Source organism: Nyctibius grandis, chromosome Z (assembly GCF_013368605.1).
Source record: "Nyctibius grandis isolate bNycGra1 chromosome Z, bNycGra1.pri, whole genome shotgun sequence".
Classification (NCBI taxonomy): Eukaryota; Metazoa; Chordata; class Aves; order Nyctibiiformes; family Nyctibiidae; genus Nyctibius; species Nyctibius grandis.
This window is the reverse complement of record NC_090695.1, coordinates 25,369,928-25,389,190: the sequence shown is the minus strand read 5'-3', so window position 1 is coordinate 25,389,190 and position 19,263 is coordinate 25,369,928. Positions and strand designations below refer to the sequence as shown.

The 19,263-nt window shown below is 42.4% G+C and overlaps 1 protein-coding gene across 1 annotated transcript in view; it reads left to right on the top strand.

Annotated features, from left to right (window-relative positions):
- IQGAP2 (IQ motif containing GTPase activating protein 2) overlaps positions 1–19,263 on the top strand; it is a 136,611-nt gene that overhangs the window by 81,430 nt on the left and 35,918 nt on the right. Inside the window, exons 8-15 of the mRNA XM_068422192.1 lie at positions 3,310–3,488; positions 6,435–6,522; positions 7,079–7,242; positions 7,771–7,858; positions 12,524–12,684; positions 13,217–13,377; positions 15,754–15,878; positions 18,049–18,212. Of these exons, the coding sequence (XP_068278293.1) occupies positions 3,310–3,488; positions 6,435–6,522; positions 7,079–7,242; positions 7,771–7,858; positions 12,524–12,684; positions 13,217–13,377; positions 15,754–15,878; positions 18,049–18,212 (1,130 nt within the window). The remainder of the gene's footprint in view (positions 1–3,309; positions 3,489–6,434; positions 6,523–7,078; positions 7,243–7,770; positions 7,859–12,523; positions 12,685–13,216; positions 13,378–15,753; positions 15,879–18,048; positions 18,213–19,263) is intronic.

Genomic DNA, 19,263 nt, shown 5'->3' with positions numbered 1-19,263 from the left:
TTTCATTTTTTGTGAGATGAAGCAATATATTTAAAAAGAAGGAAGCAAATTTTCAGAGATTTAGTGACTACTAAGCACTTTTCCAGGGAGCTTCCTTCCTGCTTGAGCTTAAATGACATGAAATGAAGTGTGTCCGCTTAAATCCACACTTGAGCTCTAGTTATTTTGTTCAAAATCATAGCCTTTTTCAGAGGGACAAACTGAAGAACAGAAGAGCTGGCATGAGTACGTTCAATGGCACAGTGGGTCATTGATACAAATCACTAACAGTACCGCAGACTGTACACAGGGAGGTGGGGGGAATAAACGCTGCATTATAATTAAGTTCCATTGCAGCTTTGTTAAACTTCACAAAGCAGCATAATTGAAACAAGCTGATTCATGATGTTACTTAGAGTGCTGAAATTTCCAGACCTTAACTTAAAACACACTTCCTCATGTTGATTCACATTATCTATGTGGTATATTTTGGAGCCTGCTATAGCTTCATATGTGCATGCTTCTGCAAAGCTAGCTCTTAAAATACCGCCTTTGGAAATAGGGGTAGTCTGTCTCCTTTTTTAGCAAATTTTCAGAGATTTAGTGACTACCAAGCACTTTTCCAGGGAGTTTCCTTCCTTCCCTGAAGATGAAAGGGCTGCAACTTCCTTTTCTGAAAGCTTATTATAGTATGTGAGGGTTTCCTTTAACTTCTGAAGTGTTTTCAGTCTTCCAGAGAAAAACAGAGTTTCCTGATGCTGACTCTGTCCCTTTGGGCAAGGAGTGTGCTGTAGATAACATGCCCTGCCCTAGAACAGGAAACATCTGCTATGGGAACCCTCACACACTGGTGAATTTGGATGTGGAGATCCTGCTGGAGGAAAGGGTCTACCACCCTGCTTCAAAATGGAGTAAGCAAAAGGAGATATGGAGTGAAACAACTCCTGATGACTCCTGCTGTGCTGTCAGCAATAGTAAAAATCAGTGTGGAAAGAGAAGCTTTAGTGCTTTCAAAGCAAGCTTATTCTTCAAGTAACCCTCTCTGTTATTCCATACCTCCAGACTACTTTTTCAAGTCCAATCAGGCTTCTCACTGTTTCTCTTAGTAGATGGGTTCACAACATCCACCAATACCTGTTCACATCTTTCCTAACTTTGAACCTATCTTTTGACTACTTTTTGCTGGGTCCACTTATGCCATTGAGGCCTCCTGCACAACTGTGGAAGAGATTACATCCTTCCCATCTGTTTTGTTATATGAGGATGCAGGGGTGATATGTGCATCTAAGAATGGCAGTCTTAGCCCCTTGAAGTTGATTTGGGTGTTTGTAGAATCACAGAATATCTCAGGTTGGAAGGGACCCATAAGGCCCATAGAGTCCAACTCCCTGCTCCTCGCAGGACTACCTAAAACTAAACCATATGACTAAGAGCATTGTCCGGATGCTCCTTGAACTCTGACAGGCTTGGTGCTGTGACCACTTCCCTGGGGAGCCTCTTCCAGTGATTGATGAGCCTCTGAGTGAAGAACCTTTTCCTAATGTCCAATCTGAACTTCCCCCATTCATAAAGTTCAATGTCAAAGGAAACAGTGTGTCTTGCTGCTTGCTTCTCCTCTACTATGCCAGCTGCTTATGTTTCCCATCTGATGCTGTGCTGAACTGAGCTAGAATTAAATCTTTTTAGAACAACTTTCTAGCATGAATTTAATGCTAAGCAATGGATTATCCACCAACAGCTAGGCAACTTGTTCCAGTAACTGCCCCCTCTGAGAATGTATAGCTTTACTTCACCCTTTATTTCCTCATGTTGAGTTTCCAATGGTCTGCTCTTCTGTTCTACTTTCCTAAATTCGTACACCCCTTTGATTTTCTAAAAACTCAGTTTTCCTAATAATTGACAAGCATCTTTAATTTCTTTCATATACTGAAAGAAACTGAATGCTCTAAACTCAGATATACAGACCCTCAGTTAAACTTAATCCAAAAAAGTGCTTTTTACTGAATGCTTTTCTCCAGTTCAGCAAAACCATGCAAGGCCATGTAGCAAGTAAATACTGATAGAATAAGGAAAGATGGCATTTGTCTTCCCTCACACATCTCATTGGCATGAAAGTAAATCCTAGATAAACTGCTGTGGTGAAAACTGAGGAGCTGCTGTGTTCCTCCTTTGGGGTAAGATCTAGATAAACATTTATCAGGAAGTATCATAGAATGGTCATAAAATTATTATTACATTTTATATAGTAATGTCTGTAAAGTCTTTGAGATGAATGTGCCACCAGACAATTGTGTGGGTCTCTTTGTGGCATGAAGGTCCAGAAAAACTGCAGCTCTAGAGAAAGTCTTTCATCTAGACTGATCTTGGGGCCAAATGTGTGCAGGAAATATCTGGGAAGAGTGTGTTAGCCATTACTCTACACCTAATTCAGCTGCAAGTGGTTTTGATTTTGTACATTCACATAAACTTGCTGTGTGGATAAACAAGAGCATTTCTGACTCTTAAATGGAGTTGAGAATTTATTTAGTAGTTGAAGTTTTCTTGTTTTCTTAAAGGAAAGGTTTAACCCTTAAGCTGGTCAATGGCTGTGGTGAGTTCTATGCTAGTTTTTCCCCTTTTCCTGTGCAATAATGTTTTGGAAACCCTACAAAGCCTTTTGGGTGTTCTCTCCCCCCATTTGATGTTTGCTGTCCTTTGGCTTTGCAGGTGATAGAAGTAGGGACCATTACATCACTGTCTCTCTGGTTCCCCAGCTGCTCATGGAGATCCTCAGTTAGGAAAGGAGTCAGTTCATCCCAGGCAGGCTTAGATGTGGTGTGCAGGGCTGCACCCTGCCTTGGGGAGTCTTACCTATGTTTTCTGGAGGACAAGTTTCATGGAGTTTGAATTTCTTTATTCTTGTGTAGTATCTTCCAGATACAGTTAGTTTTAGAAAATATGTTCATGTGTCTCCTATCTTTATGGACATGAAAGCAGCTTTAAGAGAAAAAGCTACCAAAAATACTTTCAATTCCTGCATATAATTGTGTTCTAAATGACACAGGACTTGGACAATAAAATGTAACTCTTGTTTTATTTTCTGTCAGTAAAATAGTAACCCCTAGTTGGGAGAAGGACGAACATGGAGCAGACAGCAATGTGCCACCTTTGAGTAAACATTGAGTGCTTTTATTGCTGCAATCTAGGGGAAACATTAGGAGTGGGATGTTTGAAGAGGAATATGTAAATTGTTCAACATATATTAAACACTCATTTCAAAAAATCTGAAGAAACACTAACAGTTCTGAATGTTTTGCTTCCTGAAATTTAGGATTGTGCTTTTAATTTTAGTGCATGCAGCAGTAATAGCAATTAATGAAGCTATTGAGAAGGGAATAGCTGAGCAAACCCTTGCAACTCTGAGGAACCCAAATGCAATGTTGCTAAATGTGGATGAGGAACTTGCACAGGACTATCAGAATGAACTCTTTGAAGCTAAAAGGAGAAAACAATCAAATGCAAGACTTAAGGTAGTGGTATTTTATTAGCACTTCTAGTATACATATTCCTTCACGTTGCTTCCTTTGTATTACTTTTTTAAAAATTAACTTAAATTAATTTTTAAAATTAGTGCAATTAGGAAAAAATTGCTTAAGCTATCTAAGATAAATAATGGTAATGCAACAAGCTGACAGCCAATTTTATAAGAATATGATTACTGTGAGTATGATGTAGCTTAACATTGACCAAAGGATAAAATACCAGAAGACTAACAAAAGACTGGTTTTCCTTTATCAATTGCTTTAGAAAAAACAAATTTTCTATTTAAAATGTTGCGAAAAGAATGATACCTTTTTTGAGCATAAAGTATAACCTCTACCACAGATCGTTAATGTGAAATTATTTGCTTCTTTACATGAATCACAGAATCACAGAATGTTAGGGATTGGAAGGGACCTCGAAAGATCATCTAGTCCAATCCCCCTGCCGGAGCAGGATTACCTAGATCATATCACACAGGAACGCGTCCAGGCGGGTTTTGGATGTCTCCAGAGAAGGAGATTCCACAACCTCTCTGGGCAACCTGTTCCTCATCGTACCCTCACCGTAAAGAAGTTTTTCCTCATATTTATGTGGAACCTCCTGTGTTCCAGCTTGCACCCATTGCCCCTTGTCCTGTCAAAGGATGTCACTGAGAAGAGCCTGGCTCCATCCTCATGACACTTGCCCTTTACATACTTATAAACATTACTGAGGTCACCCCTCAGTCTCTTCTTCTCCAAGCTAAAGAGACCCAGCTCCCTCAGCCTCTCCTCATAAGGGAGATGTTCCACCCCCTTAATCATCTTTGTGGCTCTGCGCTGGACTCTCTCGAGCAGTTCCCTGTCCTTCTTGAACTGAGGGGCCCAGAACTGGACACAATATTCCAGATGCGGCCTCACCAGGGAGGAGAACCTCTCTTGACCTACTATCCACACCCCTTCTAATACACCCCAGGATGCCTTTGGCCTTCTTGGCCACAAGGGCACACTGCTGGCTCATGGTCATCCTGCTGTCCACTAGGACCCCCAGGTCCCTTTCCCCTACGCCGCTCTCCCACAGGTCTGTCCCCAACTTGTACTCATACATGGGGTTGTTCTTGCCCAGATGCAGGACTCTACACTTGCCCATGTTATATTTCATTAAATTTCTCCCCGCCCAACTCTCCAGCCTGTCTAGGTCCCTCTGAATGGCTGTGCAGCCTTCTGGTGTGTCAGCCACTCCTCCCAGTTTTGTGTCATCAGCGAACTTGCTGACAGTGCACTCTATTCCCTCATCCAAGTCATTAATGAATATATTGAATAGTACTGGTCCCAGTACTGACCCTTGCGGGACTCCGCTAGACACAGGCCTCCAACTGGACTCTGTCCCATTGACGACCACTCTCTGGCTTCTTTCCTTCAGCCAGTTCACAATCCACCTCACTACTCGATCATCCAGACCACACTTCCTCAGTTTAGCTGTGAGGATGCTGTGGGAGACCGTGTCAAACGCTTTACTGAAATCGAGATAGACCACATCCACTGCTTTACCATCATCTCTCCACCAGGTTATGTCCTCATAAAAGGCTATAAGGTTGGTTAAGCATGACTTCCCCTTGGTGAAGCCATGCTGAGTGCCCCTAAAGGTCCTCTTATCCTTGATATGCCTAGAGACAGCACCAAGGACAAGTTGTTCCAATACCTTTCCAGGGGTGGGGGTGAGGCTGACCGGTCTATAGTTACCCAGGTCCTCCTTCTTGCCCTTTTTGAAGACTGGAGTGACATTTGCTTTCCTCCAGTCCTCAGGCACCTCTCTCGTTGCCCACGACTTAGCAAAGATGATGGAGAGTGGCCTAGCAATGACTTCCACCAGCTCACTCAGCACCTGTGGGTGCATCCCATCAGGGCCCATGGATTTATGGATGTCCTGATTGCTTAATTGGTCTCTGACCCAGCCCTCATCTACCAAGACAGATTCCTCCTCTATCCTGACTTCTTCTGGGGCGTCAGGGGTCCAGGGCTCCTCAGGACAGCCTCCAACAGTATAGACAGAGGCAAAGAAGGCATTCAGTAACTCTGCCTTCTTTTTATCCTCTGTCTCCAGGGCCCCCACCTCATTCATCAGTGGGCCTACATTGCCTCTAGTGTTGGTTTTACCTGCAATGTATTTGAAGAAGCCCTTTCTGTTGTCCTTGACCTCTCTTGCAAGGTTTAATTCCAAGGAGGCCTTAGCTTTCCTAGTTGCCTCCCTACATCCTCTGACAACAGACTTCTATTCCTCCCAAGTGGCCAGCCCCTCCTTCCAAGATCTGTACACTCTCATCTTCCACCTGAGTTTGCCCAGCAGTTCCCTGTTTAACCATGCAGGTTTCCTGGTACCCTTTCTTGACTTCCTACCTGTTGGAATGCTCTGATCTTGAGCTTGGAAGAAGCAGTCCTTGAATGCTAACCAACTATCTTGGACCCCCTTACCTTCTAGTACCCTGTCCCATGGGATTTCCCCTAGCAATTGCTTGAAAAGGCCAAAGTTGGCCCTACTGAAGTCCAGGGTTGTGATTCTGCTAGATATTCTGTTCCTGCCACATGAGATCCTGAACTCCACCATCTCATGGTCACTACAAACTAGTCTGCCCTCAACCTTCACCACTTCAACCAGACCCTCCTTGTTAATGAGAATAAGATCCAGCAACAAGATCTAATGAGATCTAATGCTTTCTGTAGTTGAAAAATGCTACGCTATATTTAAATAGCTACTTTACAGGAAGCAGAAAATGCTTTAAATGTTCCTCAGCCATTTACCAAAAAGTGCTAATTGCTTTAGCTAGTGTGATCAAAAAATTCCTTTACAAATACATCCAGCAAATATTTTGGCTGATGCAGTTTTAATTACTTCCACTAACAGCTTTTCTCTCTGCAAAGTTTTTGTATATACTAGCAATAATTTTGTTTTCTTAGAACGGCACAATCTCTGAAGAAGAGAGAGACGTCTACGAGGAGCTGCTGACACAAGCTGAGATTCAAGGCAATATCAATAAGATAAACAGTAAGCCATTCTGGATCCTTACGGAAGTGTGCACGTAACACATGGTCTCCCAGATTCTAGCTGGACACGACTTGAATCCACATGAACAAACGAAATATTTCCACGGAAACTTGTAAAATATGCAGAAGTAGCTAATGTCTGTCTACAACAGTTTTTTCTTGCTGCTCCTTCTCTACTAATCTTTGGGGGGGCTAATGTCTGTGTTTGTTTTTTGCTGTAAGTATTCCTCAGTTCAGAATCAAATCATTTATTGCCTGCTCTGTTTCCTTACATATGAGTTTCTTTTGTGTGCAGAATACTCTAAATTTTGACCCCCTCTTCTATATAGAGCCCAAATTTGTTCATAAGCTTAAAGTTAGCTGTGGCTGAACTGCTCCCACATGGGCTTGTACAGACCCAGAGACTCCCTTTGTAGGATTGATCACGAAATAGATAATCCTCTGCTGGGTAAACTTTGCCACCCTAGCTGGCTTTTACAAAAACTGAGATACTGACAGCAATGAACTTTTTTTCTCAAAAGCGTATTTGCTGTTTATAAGCATTGTTTTCATTTCAGTTCACATAGCTTTAGTCCAAGTGAATGAGGCTATTGACCGGCAAGATGAAGTGGCACTGATGGCAGGTTTGAACCGTCCTGCTCTGAGCCTACTTGAAGTTCTGCCGCAAAATTCCTCATGGTACCTATTGCAATTGTGTGATTCTAAAGAACAGAAAATGCAGGTAATTGAACGGAACACATACTACACATCAGTTTGCATTTTTGTAGCTGATTTTAATCCAGAGAGAAAGAGCTTTTACTCTGCCTTCAGCATCACTTACAAAACAGTTTTATAAAGGTTTTAGAATAACTGATATACTAATCAACACGAAAGTACCTGCATTTGCTCTAAAGAGCATGATGCCCTTGTAAGTAGTTATTAACTAAGATATAAGAAGAAAATTTGAGATATAGCATTCAGCCCATACTACTATGTTGCTTTCAAAATGAGTTATAACTTAAGTACAATAAAAGGTAATATTGAATCATTAACAGCAAATGAAAGAGTCAATTGGGTTTTAAGGAGAAAATCCAGCATTTTGAGTAAGATGAAAATCACAGGGAAAGATTAATGCTGTGTTTACTGTGACATTGTGTTTGATACACAGGGCATTGTACAACCAAATCGTAGTGTCCCATTAAGGGGTTTTATCCCTTATCTCCCATCAAACTTAAAAGCATAATTAAACATTTTTTTTCTGATCTGTTAGATAGCAGAGATCCCAAATATGCTCGACAAAAGTGAAATACAGAAGGAAGTTAGTGTTGCCAATGCAGAAGCTGAGGCTCACAAGCTTAGTGAGTAACTGTTTTAATACTTATTTTTTACCATCACCGTTTAATCATGTTAGATTGATTAATTGAATCCACCATTTTTTGTATGTAAACAAGGTTTCTCAAACTGAAACCATATGCATTGCATTTTAATTTTATAACTGTTCTTCTCCGTGTCACAATTGCCAAGTCAGCAATCTGTGCTGCATTGGATATACTCTTGTCTGAGGTAGCTAACACTTTTTTCTTTAAATAACTTGAGCCACTGGTAAACACAGTGGCTAAAACTGAAGACAATGCATGGCTTGATAACTTGAACAAATATTTATCAGTGCAGTATTACACAGAATCACAGAATCACAGAATGTTAGGGATTGGAAGGGACCTTGAAAGATCATCTAGTCCAATCCCCCTGCCGGGGCAGGATTGCCTAGACCATATCACACAGGAACGCGTCCAGGCGGGTTTTGAATGTCTCTAGAGAAGGAGACTCCACAACCTCTCTGGGCAGCCTGTTCCAGTGTTCAGTCACCCTTACAGTAAAGAAGTTTTTCCTCATATTTAAGTGGAACCTCCTGTGTTCCAGCTTGCACCCATTGCCCCTTGTCCTGTCAAGGGCTGTCACTGAGAAGAGCCTGGCTCCATCCTCATGACACTTGCCCTTTACATACTTATAAACATTACTGAGGTCACCCCTCAGTCTCTTCTTCTCCAAGCTAAAGAGACCCAGCTCCCTCAGCCTCTCCTCATAAGGGAGATGTTCCACTCCCTTAATCATCTTCGTGGCTCTGCGCTGGACTCTAGCAGTTCCCTGTCCTTCTTGAACTGAGGGGCCCAGAACTGGACACAATACTCCAGATGCGGCCTCACCAGGGCAGAGTAGAGGGGGAGGAGAACCTCTCTTGACCTGCTGACCACACCCCTTCTAATACACCCCAGGATGCCATTGGCCTTCTTGGCCACAAGGGCACACTGCTGGCTCATGGTCATCCTGTTGTCCACTAGGACCCCCAGGTCCCTTTCCCCTACGCTGGTCTCCAACAGCTCTGCCCCCAGCTTGTACTGGTACATGGGGTTGTTCTTGCCCAGATACAGGACTCTACACTTGCCCTTGTTATATTTCATTAAATTTCTCCCCGCCCAACTCTCCAGCCTGTCCAGGTCCCTCTGAATGGCTGCGCAGCCTTCTGGTGTGTCAGCCACTCCTCCCAGTTTTGTGTCATCAGCGAACTTGCTGACAGCGCACTCTGTTCCCTCATCCAAGTCATTAATGAATATATTGAATAGAACTGGTCCCAGAACCAACCCTTGCGGGACTCCGCTAGACACAGACCTCCAACTGGACTCTGTCCCATTGACCACCACTCTCCGGCTTCTTTCCTTCAGCCAGTTCACAATCCACCTCACTACCCGATCATCCAGACCACGCTTCCCCAGTTTAGCTGCGAGGATGCTGTGGGAGACCGTGTCAAACGCTTTACTGAAATCGAGATAGACCACATCCACAGCTTTACCATCATCTATCCACTGGGTTATGTCCTCATAAAAGGCTATAAGGTTGGTTAAGCAAGACTTCCCCTTGGAGAAGCCATGCTGAGTGCCCCTAATGATCCCCCTATCGTTGATGTGCCTAGAGACAGCACCAAGAACAAGTTGTTCCATCACCTTTCTGGGGATGGAGGTGAGGCTGACTGGTCTATAGCTACCTGGGTCCTCCTTCTTGCCCTTTTTGAAGACTGGAGTGACATTTGCTTTCCTCCAGTCCTCAGGCACCTCTCCCGTTGCCCACGACTTAGCAAAGATGATGGAGAGTGGCCTAGCAATGACTTCCGCCAGCTCCCTCAGCACCCGCGGGTGCATCCCATCAGGGCCCACGGATTTATGGACGTCCAGGTTGCTTAATTGGTCCCTGACCCAGCCCTCATCAACCAAGACAGATTCCTCCTCTATCCTGACTTCTTCTGAGGCCTCAGGGGTCCAGGGCTCCTCAGGACAGCCTCCAGCATTATAGACAGAGGCAAAGAAGGCATTCAGTAACTCTGCCTTCTTTTTATCCTCTGTCTCCAGGGCCCCCACCTCATTCATCAGTGGGCCTACATTGCCTCTAGTGTTGGTTTTACCTGCAATGTATTTGAAGAAGCCCTTTCTGTTGTCCTTGACCTCTCTTGCAAGGTTTAATTCCAAGGAGGCCTTAGCTTTCCTAGTTGCCTCCCTACATCCTCTGACTACAGACTTCTATTCCTCCCAAGTGGCCAGCCCCTCCTTCCACGATCTGTACACCCTCTTCTTCCACTTGAGTTTGCCCAGCAGTTCCCTGTTCAACCATGCAGGTCTCCTGGTGCCCTTCCTTGACTTCCTACCTGTTGGGATGCTCTGATCTTGAGCTCGGAAGAAGCAGTCCTTGAATGCTAACCAACTATCTTGGGCCCCCTTACCTTCTAGTACCTTGTCCCATGGGATTTCCCCTAGCAATTGCTTGAAAAGGCCAAAGTTGGCCCTACTGAAGTTCAGGGTTGTGATTCTGCTAGCTATTCTATTAATCCTCACTTGGGAGCGATGACCCTCCTTGGAGAATTAAAATAGAATGATCACATGGAAGAATTTTGCAATCACATCTCAGAGGAAAATTATTCTCACTTTTAGACACATGTATCTAAATCTAACTTGTTCTTAACCTGCTAAGAATGTCACAAGACACAAGTTATAGTTTGTAAAAAATATAGTTAAGGGGGATCTAAATTTGCAGTGCATGTATTGCTGCTTTTGACTGGAAACTTCTTTGCTAGGAAGTTCAGCTTTGGTTAAAGTTCTGCCATTTCACACTACATCTGGGCATGGCTTAGTGGCTGTTTTGTTGCTGGTATTTCCAATGCTTTGAATCCAGGCTGATTGCTTTTGTAACGTGACTTAAAGGCTGTACTGTGAAGTCAACTTAAGCCAGAAGAGAAGTTTGTCTCGTTAGCTCAAATGTTAGCCTATTTTAGATTGGTTAGGCATGGTGAGCAGTACTTTCTTTAAAAGAGTTGCTCCTTGGTAAAGGAAATGAGGAGGAAAAATGTGTATGAAAAGCAGTAATGGCGATCTGGAGAGCAACTTATATTTCTTAAGTTTGGTTTGAAAAAGGAAAAAATGGGGAATTTTGTTACTGGAATGTGAACAATGTAAAGTGTGTTTTGCAAGTTGCATGCTCAGTTCCTGAATTAGAAATCCGTAGCTTGGTTATTGACTACAGAGCTAGTCTAGTCCATTTGTGGACTCTGACTCTTCTCCTCTTTGCTCTTTTCTCTATAAAAGCATGCACGCCATAGCTTTGAGACCCTTTCCTTTTTCTAATCTCAGGAATAGCCAATAGAGAGACCCTTTAAGAGCAACATGGCCCCATATGACCATGCTTCAGAACAACTGAAATGAGAGGTGAGGGGCTTGTGTAGGTGGGCCTGGTTACTCAGAAAGGTTTTCAAAGTCTGTCTTGTATAATAAGATCTGAGTGTTGCTGCATACATGTACTGTTGATGGTGTCTGCTGTACAAGCAGTCTTGTACAGACTTCAACAGTCAGTGGTGACTAAAAACACTTCCTGGATAATAGCATACAGAAAAGCCATAGATAAGGTGGAGGAGATAGGGGTTATTTTGCTGATGGAAATGACATTTACATAATTATAATTCTTTGCCACATGCGCTCTAACCTTCAAGATTGTTTCCCTTTGCGCAAGACCAGAGCACAGCCTGTTCCTGGGTGTGTCCTGGCCTGGGTTTCTTCAGAGTTGACTCCTCCAGGTGTGCAGTTACGGTGGCTGTGACTAACCTAAGGGGTGTTGTAAGGTTTCTGCAGCTGCCTAAGTGGGAAGTGTTTTTCAGTGTTTTTCAGCGTTTTTCTGCCGGGGTTCAAACCTCTGCTGAAGTCAGTTCAGCAAAAAGCAAAACGGGGGTTGTTCAGGTACTGAAAGGGGTTATGTTCATACACCTCTGTGGTGGTCTGTTTAATTTGAAATTTGAGCTGTAGAGAAGAGGATAACTTCTAGATGGCAGTGCTTGTGAGGACTAATCTTCCACACTATTAGACAAGCAAACAGGTGATAGGATGCAGAGGAAGTCCTAGAAGCCATAGCATGTGGTTTTCCATCAGTTCAGCTACTGAAAATCCCAGCCTCCCAACATATTTGGCTGATTTCTACCAGGCCTCTTGAAATGGACAATAAAAATGTTGTTGGTGTTGCAGGACAGGCGTGTTCTAGTTAGCTGAGTTAGGTCCTGCCCAAAGGAGAAGGCAAGGGAGGAAACGCGGCACGGAAGGAAAGGAGCATTTAGGGTGAAGTAAAACTGAGGTGCTGGAGCTGATGTACCCAGCAGTACCTGCTGCAAAAGCAAACCCAGGAGGGCTGTTATTTCTTTCTGTGCTAGGATGGGGTCAGCTCCTTGTTTTGGGTTAAAAGTACAATAAGCAGTCTCTAATATCTAAAAGTCCAGGAACTTTAAAGTCCTCCAGTCAATTATTTGCTGCATACCTTTGAACAGACACTGCTTTTGCAACATTCAGCGGTTGTCTTCAGGAATATCACACAAATATGTTTTTTCTCTAATGACAGCAAATTATATCCTTTAAAATAACCTAATTGTTATCTACATGGCAAAAAGAGCAAAGGGCGTATGAAAATTAATAGGTTTTTCTTTCCCTGCTGTTCTCTAGAACTTATAGCTGTTGACAATATCAATACTGCTATTCGTAACTGTGATGCTAGTAAAACACTGGTTGCACTGATGAAACCGGAGGCGCAGCTACCTGTTGTTCACTCATTTGCTGCTATCTATCAGACTGAGCTGTTCAACCTCCAACAACAGAATGCTGTGGTAAGAGTAAAAAACTTACAACCTGCTCACTGATGTTGCGTAGTCAAACCATGAAAGAGCGCAAACATAGCATGTTGTGTAAAATCAGACTTAATTCTCTTGCCATGGTGTTACATATCACATGAATGATTCTGGTTGAATAGGCAACATTGAATCACAGAATTTGTTTCTTGACACACTTTGCTCTGGCTGAGCTCTTGTGTTGCAACAAATTGACATTTTTTTAATCCTTGCATGCTCTAATGAGGACTAACTCTGTTTTATATATTGTATAGAAAAGTAATCCCATGCTGTGAGAGTAAAACCAGAATAGATGGGATTGTGGGGCAAAAGAAGGAAAGGCTGAATAGATGTGTAGTCAACCCAGTAAGATCTATCACAAGTGTCATGTTAATCTGACATGCCTCTGACTATGAAATTTGCCAGGCTTTTTAAATCGAGTCCATCTCCCTGATGGTATCTAGACTGTGTAACTCAAATATGTTACACTGCTTATTTAGCTTCCTGACTGTGGTACATTATTGTCCTACAGAACTACCTGGCCCATGATGAACTGTGTATTGCAGTAGAGATGTTGTCAGCTGTTGTGTTGCTAAACCAGGCCTTGGAAAATAAGGACATCCTAATGATAAAGAACCATCTCAGAAACCCCTGCATTGGCTTCAATAATCTGGAAGAGGAAAACTTTCAACGGTAAAGGTTCATTTTATCTTGTCTGGATGAGACTTGGCAACTTCTGCAAAAGGATAAGTAGGCATTTTACTAGGTGGGCTGTTCTGTGTTGTGGCGATGAAGTTGAAAGAGCTGCAAGCTAAACATCTGTGTTGTAAGTTAGTAAGGAAGCGATAATGTGACAATTGCTGAACTATTTGTGTATCCATAAGTATAAGCAGTCGCACAACCTCAGATATTTGAGGGCAGAGGATGTGTGAGGTACAGGGAAAACATCCTCAGAAAGCAAACATTAAGATCTGACAAGAATTTTTGCAGAAACTAAAACATGAACCAACTGTAGCTAGGAACTATTAATCAGTATCCTCTCTGCAATACTGAAAGATCTTTGGAATGAGGCAGTGTTTAATGCCTTAAGGTCCAGGAAGTCCCTTAAACCATGGCTGATCCTTTTTTTGCTTGAGAATTGCAAAGGTCTGAAAAATAGCACAGTCCTGCTTGCTAAAAAGCTGAGTACAATGGTGTGGCACAATGCATGTTCAACATTAAATTATAGCCTTCACTCAGCTGCCAGCTTCTTGCACTGCCACGTGCCTGACTTGTTACAGCCACATGCTGCTACTTCTGTGCTCTTTTGTGTATCTCCAAAAAATATCAGGCAATGCTACGATTTGTGTGAGATCTGAGCCCCCAGCATGTGGGGGAGAGCGTGCGGGCATGGGCCGGTTCTTGCCTCTTGGTCACGGGTGGTGGAAGCCTCCATTTGCTACTGGAAGGCATTCCTAGGCAAAAGAGACAGCAGTGGCTAAAGACCTTCACCAGGCTGCCAGGGTACATGAATCTGAGAACAGCCCTTGCCAGGTTTCTCAAAGGTGGAAGGAAGGCAGTCAGGATAGGAATAAGTGACCAGTGTTTGGTTAGAGGGAGCAGAATGCAGTAAGGTGGAGCAAAATTAATCTGCCACTTGGCCTCTGCTAATGTGAGGTGGTGCTTGTGGGCAAGAGAAGCAATGTTATAAGCACTCAGAAATGGGCCCCAAAGTGTTCAAGTGCAGCGTTTTTGGCTGGTATTACTGTGACCTGATCTTTAGATTAAGCTGCCAGTCCATACAAATGAAACACTAGGAATTAGTTGGAGTAGAGAATAAAATAAAATTTTATTATGCCATTATGTAAATCTGTGCTGCCAACCATATGTTGAATATTGCAGGCAGCTTTGATTGCACAATGCCAGAACAAATACATTAAAGCTAGAAAAAGTTCATTGAGGGAGATGGTGTTCAATGGCTTTCTACCAGAAGACATGAACTTGTTAAGAGTGTTTCCTAGAGGAAGAATTTAGGGGAAATGTGACATAGGTCTGCAAAAGTGTGGATATTGTGGGGAAGGTTAATAAAATCTGCTAGCTTCTCTTAAAACTTAAGGTTTTATATTCTTATGAGAATTGGAGCAAGAAAAGATTGGACACTATAAAATATCAAGTTTAAAATTTACATAAGGAACTGCCATATCACAAAACACTTAAATAGTGGGACTCATTCCTCAAGAATATATGATTTCAAATTAGAGTAGACAAACTAATGGAGCATAGCATTGTTTGCGACTATTAAAGAGATGCGTAGCCTCCAGCTCGGGAAGCCCTTAAACACTGCTGAATGCTGGAAGGGCAAGTAAGAGAAGGAAATTATGATTCTCTCCTGAATTTTTTCTGGCAAACATTCATTTCTCAGGCTTCTGCTGGAAAGAAAAGACAGGTATTTCATCTAACATTTTGTGGCAGTTGTATGCTTGATTCAGGAATATGAAAATCATTCACCTTAGGTATAGAAGAGTTTACACTACTGTGAAGGTTTCCAGCTCATCTTGATCTGTGATCCTTCTAAGAAGAGTAGACACAGGTTACAGAGCCTGTGCTTGGAGGCCTTGAGTTCTGGGGAGAGAAGCATCAGTGTTTATTCTTTTTCTCTGCCTGTGGCCCATCATCTTTCACATGGAGGGAGCATGGAGGTAGCAGAAAGTGCCAATACCTGATGTTAGGGCAGAAATTCTGTTTTTTGACTTGGTTTAGCAAGAAGCTGACCTTAGTTTCTCCCAAATTTATCTGTAGTGCCATACAGCAAAGTGTATTTCCAGCGTATATATTACCATCATCCCACGTTACCAAAAAAAGTGCTCTGAATTAGTGTACAGGGCCATTTTTTCAGATCCTGAAAAGCATGCGTAGAACCAGCAAGGCAGCTTGCATGTCTGTATAATTTCTGACAAGAGATGAGTTTGTCTTAAACTCATTCATTGAAAAAAATACTAGGCACTAAATGATGGATGATACGTCTGACTAATTCTTTATGGCAGTTTATCTCGCGTATGAAATACACTTATGTATTTTATCTTCTTATAGTTATGCTGATACACTATTGTCTATTAAGTCAGAAGCTTCATCTCAAGGCCAAGATTATTTAAGCTGGAATGATATCCAGAACTGCATTGACATGGTTAATATGCAAATTCAAGAAGAAAATGAAAGTAAGTAATTCTTCCTCTACATTGCCTGCAGAGATTATAGTCTGGTCCTTGGTACATAAATTTGTGCTGTATGGCCTTGTACAGACACTCTTCAAGAGAGAAAAGCGTTAAACAGTTTTGAATGCCCATTGGTCTTTAAATGTCCTTGAAGTATTCCTCATTATATTTTGGCTGGCTGAAAGATATTGTAGGGTGCCTGCCTTCTGCAGTGTTGCAAATGCCATGGCTCTGCCCACTTGGCAGTGTCTTTCAGTATTTGCACTGAATGGTCTCACTTCGGGGATTTTGCAGAAATTGTAAGCAAAGAGCGTGTTGGGGGACAGGGGAAGAAATTACAGACAGTGTCCTGTGGAAGAGTTTTTTAATGTCAAATGATTTCCAAGCCCTTGTTATTCACAAGGGAGCTGGTAGGAAGTTATGCAATGCAATTACCTGTCCTGCTCTTCTTTTAGGTAACTTGATTTCCTATCTGAGAGTGGCTTCTTATGCCCAGTTTTTCTAATATAAATGGATTTAGAGTTTATTTTTGAAACTGAATGTAACTGGATTGCCCTAAAAGGGTGGTGTTATATTAAAAGTGATAGCAGGTCATTTGGGCTTCAAAAATGCTAAAGGACCGAGTTTCTCCGTTGGGTATAGAAGTATGATTTTTTTTTTTTTTTTAACTAAAATTTGAGGCTATCAAATCATGTCTGATATGCTGGAGCAAGGAAAGGAGTGGGCAGCTTTCAGACTGCTTGCCAATTGGGAAGCAGTCTGGAGTATAGTTTGAGAGCCTTTGTAAGGTGCAGGCTATTCCCAGGGTGGCACTGACATATGGTGCATGTGCCCTTCCTGCACTGCCGTCAGTGTCGTGCATCTTACGGTTTCATACTGGTAAGAGAAGATTTATGTTACAGAAATACTAAAACTGACTGGATCGTTGCTTCCTAAATCTAGTCAAGTGGTTGCTGTGGACCTTGTGGCTTGCTCACAATGTGTGCCCTTTGGCAGGGTGGGATGCTGAGCAGTTCATTTGACTGACATAATCACTTTTTTTGTCTGAATCTCTGCAGTCACTATGAGTTGAAACAGGCCTTAAGAAAGGTGGTCTTACATTAGGAGAGTCAGTCTTTAGTACTAAAATAGCTGCACTTGGTTACAGCAACACTGGCCTCTGCCTGGGAATTGTTATTTGTGGCAGAGAGGGGAGGAAGAAGAGTGGTCTCCGTTTCCGTAAGCAAACCTGCATGTCTGCATGGTCCCTCTTTGGTAGCACCCCAGAAAAATTGCGCATTCCCAGAGCCTTATGAGGGCATGGATCTGTGACCCTGAAAGCTGGGCTGTTGTGGGTCTGGGAGAGACTTGGTGAGAGACGATCTGCTGCTGGCAGGAATGCCATCCCTCACAGGTGATGGGGAAGCCCTTGGCTGGTGCCCTTCTGGGGTGGCTTTAAGTAGAAAGTACCCTGAGTAGAGCATTTCAGCATTTGGGGGTAGGAGAAATTGATTTTAAAATGTTGAGATCAGTCTGAAGAAAAATGAGTTAGAGGTTTTATTAAATACACTGGACCATGTTACTTGCTGACTGAAGTCCTGAGTGCCACTGGTCTGAACAACCGAGTGATTTCTCATAAGGTAAACATTATCAGATTGGTTATTTAAAGTGAAATTTAAATAAATGAGGTTAAGTTGCTAGGTAATACTGTAGCTGGGAGATCAGTATGTATGTATTTGTCCAAATCTGTGATTCTGTGATTCTGAAATCGGGTTTTCAAGTAATCTGGTCTGACATCACTTGAAAATAAGTCTTTCAGCACTGTGAGCCAATACATAGGTGAACATATTTAGATGTGATGCACAGCCTTTCCTTAAGCTTCATGGAAAAGCAGATACTCCTGCCCTGAAGGTAAGGAAGTCTGTTTTCCTTTTTTTCAGCAAGGACAAATTTGATTTTTATGAAGAGGTAGATTCAGATGAATCTATAACTGTGGCAGAAAGGAAAACTGTACAACTTATTAAATTCACGTAAATATTCGAGCAAAAATAACTTTAAATCAGCTGCTGTTGCTGCCTCTGCTTCTTGTTACTTGATTTTTCTGTTCTTTGTGTTACTGCTTTGTTTGTACCTGATAACAGATAAGTTGCATGTTTCTTTGATAAATGTCTTTAATAACTTTTCTGTTTCATAGGAATCATTGCAATTGGCCACATTAATGAAGCAATTGACCAAGGAAATCCTGAGAAAACTCTAGAAACCCTACTGTTGCCGACAGCCAAGCTGCAAGATGTGAGACCAGTAAATGCAAAGCATTATCAGGATATTCTTCACCGTGCCAAAGCACAGAAATGCCAGGTTAGAGCTTTGACTGTTGCTGTTTGTCAGAACTGAAATGCCAATTCTTTTCACTTACATGTGTATTCCTATCCTGTTCCCCTGATGTTTGGATTTGCTGTGCCAATGGGGTTGTAAATAAGCCAATGACAACAAGCTGGCACTAAGTAATTTTCCACTACAACTTATTCTGACTGGCAAAAGGGATTAATTCACAATGTATTAATACTAAGACATATTCTGCATGTGTCACTACTGATTTGGCATAACCTTGCTTATTTTTAATTCTACTAGGTTGCTGCAGCTATTACAAAATGTGGGCAGCAGTGGCCCTGATGTAGTTATGAATTTGTGCAAGTATCTAGTTACTAGACTGTGTTAAGCAGGTAGTTACAATACGTGGGAATTGAGGTTTTTGCTGCAAAGTAGTCATAGTCATGCTGAAGGAGTCATGGTGGTCCTTAACAAACTTTGAGGAGTCTCAGTTGCTTAAATGTAGTGTTTTATAATAGTGGAGTTTTGTATGTATTTCTGTTCTAGCTTTGTCATGCAACAACAAGCTAGCCGTCTTGTATGTGCCTTCAGTTTAAACCTGTCTCAGCAGGATATTGCTATCTGCCTCCCCAAAAGCAGTGCCCTGGTTAGCATCACAGCTCAGGGAAGCATAAACAAAGATCAGCCTACCAGCTTGCAGGATGTGACTGAACACAAGATTAGCTAAAGCTACTAGCACAGCACTTAAAATGTCCAGTGTTTGGAAAAGACGCTTAAAATTCACATAACGCATTCCTGAAGAAATACAGTCAGCTGGAGAAAGTCCCTGAACTTTGGCTTGTAGAAATATCTTCCAGCTGTCTTGCCACCTCACCTGTGATACCTGCTGTGAAACAGTGTGTTTCCACAATCCACTGTCAGAAGTTTCAAAAGGCGTTTGCACATCTCAATTTCTTGCTTGGGTTCCCAGGTAAGGGCTGGCTTCACTGAGCCCTGGATCCTGGAAAGCCTCCTCCCTTGCCATGTGTGCTGGGGAGGTTTTAGTTCATGCTGACTACTTTACCTGTCCTGGAAGGGC